Raw genomic sequence first — 4,503 nt, 5'->3', positions numbered from 1 at the left:
TCAAATTCTAAACTGGTGAGTCTGAGAGGCTGCTAAATAGTTAGTGCAAGTGGATGGAGGCTGAAAACCTTAGGTATCCTCCTATCTAGGATCCAGGAGAAGACCCAGGAAAAAGAGAAGCTTTAGGGCAGGGTCAGCAAGCCCTTGAGTTCTGAATGTCACTAATGGAGGTAAGCAATGCCTTTAGCTGTCACTGGCAGACCTAAAGCAAAGACTGGGAGGAAGGCAAAAGGAGGAAAGGAAGAGTCAGGAGAAGGATGGAAAAGAAAACGTTCACATTCAGTGAAGAATGTGGCTGGTTGCTGTAAGTTCTGCTTGGTTCCTTGCCTCACCTGATTTAGTGAGATGTAAAAATAAACAGAATGAGAGAGGCTTTCTTCACTATTTGATGGGGTGAAAATAGGCCAGGAGAAAGATAGGCTTAAGGTGCTCAGTGAGGCCGATGAGAAGTGAGTGTCTAGGAAGACGCTCACCTCTCCTGCCCGTAGCTCATCCCCATACAGTGTGCGTCTTGAGTCCCGGTTACATGAGCCATGTCCAGTTGAAGTACATGCCCAGGGTTCTTCTCTCTAGCCTGGATCCCTGGGGCAATGGATAGCTCTGGCTGGTGGAAGTCTTTCACCAAATAATCTCCACTCCAGCAAATCTTGTTTTTGAAACCATTTACAAGAAGCCTTCCATGGAGAGGAGGTGAAGGAGAAACTTATATGTCCCCGTCTAGCATAGCTCTGTGTGTGTGTATGCACGCGTGTGCGTGCATGTGCGTGTATGTGTGTGTGTGTGTGTGTGTGTGTGTGTGTGTGTGAAGTGTCTCTAACTGAAATATTTTTAGGAGAAAATGAAAGATGAAGCTGTGATGCCTCCACTCCCTTGAAGGAGCTGTGAAAACCGCCCAACTACGAGTACCAAGACGGGTACCAGCTTTTCGGGCCTCCGACCCAGAATGCCCTGTCAGGGAGCTAAGAGGCCTATGCAAACGGTGTCTCTGTGGTGGCAGTGGCTGTGGTGGGGAGATCTGCTACAGGGCTAACCACAGCCAGAGTCCAGGCCACACTTGGAGACCCAGGCAGGAGCTTCAGAGAACTCAACGGGCAGCTCTGGGTTCAACAGTAGTAGGAAAAGATGGTTAAACAAAATTGGCAACTGTATTGGGCTTAAGAAAAGCTTTTCCATTGGAGGACCATGAGCTCTTTTTTGAGAGGTACACATCCATTCCTCTTGGGGTTTAGAGGAGGTTCAAAGATGGACAGCATCTTTGCTGGCAGTTTAAGGAGTAGCCAGGACTAGGGCCCGGGTGTTAATGCTCAATCCTAGGCATCATGCAGAAGGAAGGGGTAAGAGCAGAGCAGCCAGCAGAAGCTGAGAGGGAGGGAGGAAGGAAGAGGGAGTCATCAGGACCGTCTGCACCTCCCCTGTGGCACCCAGATGCTGAGGAAGCAATACGAGTACCTGTGTTAGGATGAGGTCTCAGCCCACCAGCACCAGAGTAGAGCCGATATGACCACCAGGCCTACGCGAGGCAGGGAGATGAGGGGCGGGTCAGGGTCAGGGGGTGGCTGCAACACGTCGGGTGAGAACAGAAGCACGGGGACATATGAAGGGGATGAGAGGAAGGCAAAAGACACGCAAACAAATGAAGCCAACAGGTAGTGAAGATGGCAGAACAGAGGGAAGAGAGGAAGGAAAGAAATCACGAGGTTAAAGAGCAAGTGAGCAGCCCCTCTGCTGTGGGGGGCCTTGGCTCTCCCCACCTGCGGCTGGAAGCGGGTGCAAAGCTACGGGGGCTGAGCCGCAGCCTCAGCCCCCAGCCAGGAGAGGAGGCATTGTCCTGGCCAAGCCCATGTCCCTCCTGCGTTCCTCGAGCTCTCAGCACCCCCTGGATGGGCTCCCCCTCTACCCTGCCCACCACCCTCTGCCCTGCCTTCACAGGCTCCCAGTCTTCCCTTCCCTATGGCTGCAGTGTTTCAGCTCAGGTAGAACTTTAGACTTCTCTCATCATGAGAAACCTGGGGCCACCTGCCTGAATCACTCAAACTCCCAGATGAAGCTCAGTCTCTGTCACAGGAGAAGGACAATGGCTCATTCCTCTAAGGGATACCAGCATTTTTTCAGAAGAATTTCCTGAAGAAGAGTTTTCTCTTTCATCAATCCTCCCCTCCCCCAACCCCATTTTAAAAACTGATATCGCTAGAGGAGAAAGGAAACAGAGAGGGAGGGGGAGAAAGACACCGAAAGGGAAAAACCAAGATTCCTTGAATTGGATCAAAAATAATTCCAGTCTAGAAGGCCTGCAGTCACCCTAGAGGGGCCACAAGGTGGGGCGGTTCTGGATCCTCTTTAGAGGCTGGGTGAGGTCTGGTTTAGTCCAATATGAAACACTGGGGATGACTGTTCTCTGGGGAGAGAAGCTAGGAAGCTCTGCAGCTTATATGTCTACTTATTGGGTGGCATCAGAATACAGCATCTCCTAGGGACCAGTAATCTAGCATAGCCCCCTGCTGCTTAAGAGCAGACTGTGGGACCTCCAACCTGTAATCCCAGTGAACGAACCGGCCGCAGGGAAGGCAGCATCCTGCCCAGGCTGGTAGGGCAATGCTTGCAGCGCACATCCCAGAAGATCTTTCAAACCCAGCAGGCTTTGGTGTCTCAGGGTCACTGGTGGTTGGGGGATTGCTGCCCTGTTCTAGGGCAAGCCTGCTTTTCTCCCATGCGCCTGCCCACCCTCGTCTCAGGTTTACAGACTGTTCCTTGTGCTATTTCTTCTTGCCCACATTCTCTTTGTCAGGTTCCCCACGGCGTGTTGAGGTGCCCTGCCCTGGAGAGGACAGCCTATCTCCTTCTGTCCCCCAGTCCAGCCTGCAGTTACCTTTTTGCTCTCAGAGATCTTGATGGGGGTGCCCTCCTTGGGTTCTGGCTTGATGAGTTCGTCGTCCTGCCCGATGTCCTGAAAATTAACATGCTCCATTGATTCATCCTCAAAGCAGCCTAGCTGGTCCCACAGGTCGTCTGACCCCTCTTTCAGATGACTGGGAATTCTACCTGCTTTACCATAGGTATGGGCACACTTTCTGGCTCTGGTTCTGTCTCCGGTTCTGGCTCTGGTTCTGGCTCCGGTTCTGGCTCTGGTTCTGGCTCCTCTGGCTCTGGCTCTGGCTCTGGTTCTGGCTCCGGCTCAGGCTCGGGTTCGGGCTCAGCCTCGGGCTCCGGCTCAGGCTCGGGCTCCGGTTCGGGTTCGGGCTCGGGGTCGGGTTCAGGCTCGGGCTCGGGCTCTGGCTCAGGCTCTGGCTCAGACCCTTCCTCCTCTGACTCGGGGTCCTCCTCCTCCAGCGTCTCCTGGAGCAGCAACTCTTCCTCCTCGAGAGCCTCGCACAGCTCCTCTGGCTCTCTTTCCGGCTCTCTTTCCAGCTCTCTTTCCAGTTCACTCGTGCTGGCCTTATAGTACAGAACCACCTCCAGCTCTTGACTCTGTGGGGAGGGAGGGAGGGAAAGGAGGTGACCCCAATGTTACCAGGGAGCTTCCCACACATATTCTCTGGACCCTCCCAAGAAAACCACGCTTTTTAAGCGTGTTGGCCCAAAGGGACCCTGACAGCATTCACAGCCAGCCTTCTTGGGTTATACCCAAAGAAAAAGCCAAAGCTTCTAAACACAGCTAACTTGGATTGCCATTGTCTGACCACCCTTCTCCTTCCCTGGCAGCTACCAGACATGAGGCATCCTAGTCTCCTCTTTAATGCTTCCTTTCCCAAACCCCGTTTCTCCCAGTGGAACTCCAGTTTTAGCCAACCCTCTCTCATCAGCTGGTTCAATTATTTGAAAGAAATGACCCCCATCTACTGCCCTACCTCTTCATATCTCTAGATTTATTCCCTCCCGAGTAGAGACCTCAGGTTCCAGAATATGTGACTGGACCCTTTGAGACCAAACCATGTAGTGTAGCAACCGTAGCCCGTCCAGACAGAATCTGATGGGACTTTGATATAGCCATCTCCTGCCAATCTTTCCATGGCTGGCCCAGCAAGCAGGAATTCTTTACCTCTTTACCAGAGGTCTGTGAACTTGTTTTTAAAAATGCTATTTTGATAACTAGATTTTACTCTATTTGGTTAAACTTATAATTCTATGCATTTGATTTTGTGCTTTTAAGAGCACTGATGTTCCGAGAAGGGGTCTGTGGCTCCCCAGAGGGGCAGACGCCTGACCCCGGGGCGCTGCTTCAGGGCCCTCCTCTTGGTCCCCCAAGCCTGCTCCATGCCCTCGGTGCTCACCTGACTGCTGTTCTTGCAGATGGCCGTGCCGGTTTTGAAGCCTGTCTTACCCATCACTTTGGTGACATTCTTGGCGCTGCTCTCGCACCAGTCCACGTTGTCCTTTGGCACAGGGGCCTTCTGAGCCTTGAGCTGCCAAAGCTCCTCCTGGCAGTACTGGAGCTGACACTCCAGCTGTTCCTGCACAGCGAGCAGCCGGCTCTGCTCATCTATGCTGGCCTGGTACTGAAGCTGC

At 52.7% G+C, this 4,503-nt stretch overlaps 1 protein-coding gene across 1 annotated transcript in view; it reads right to left on the bottom strand.

The window, feature by feature from the left end:
* Positions 1-795: 795 nt before the first annotated feature.
* CCDC136 (coiled-coil domain containing 136) overlaps positions 796-4,503 on the bottom strand; it is a 33,523-nt gene continuing 29,815 nt past the window's right edge. Inside the window, 4 exon segments of the mRNA XM_027840175.1 lie at positions 796-1,556; positions 2,867-2,944; positions 3,049-3,465; positions 4,269-4,499. Of these exon segments, the coding sequence (XP_027695976.1) occupies positions 1,455-1,556; positions 2,867-2,944; positions 3,049-3,465; positions 4,269-4,499 (828 nt within the window). The 3' untranslated portion in view covers positions 796-1,454.

This window comes from Vombatus ursinus, unplaced genomic scaffold (genome assembly GCF_900497805.2).
Source record: "Vombatus ursinus unplaced genomic scaffold, bare-nosed wombat genome assembly UNPS02014839.1, whole genome shotgun sequence".
In the NCBI taxonomy this organism is placed as follows: Eukaryota; Metazoa; Chordata; class Mammalia; order Diprotodontia; family Vombatidae; genus Vombatus; species Vombatus ursinus.
The sequence above is the reverse complement of the archived record's forward strand: the minus strand, read 5'-3'. Positions and strand labels throughout refer to the sequence as shown.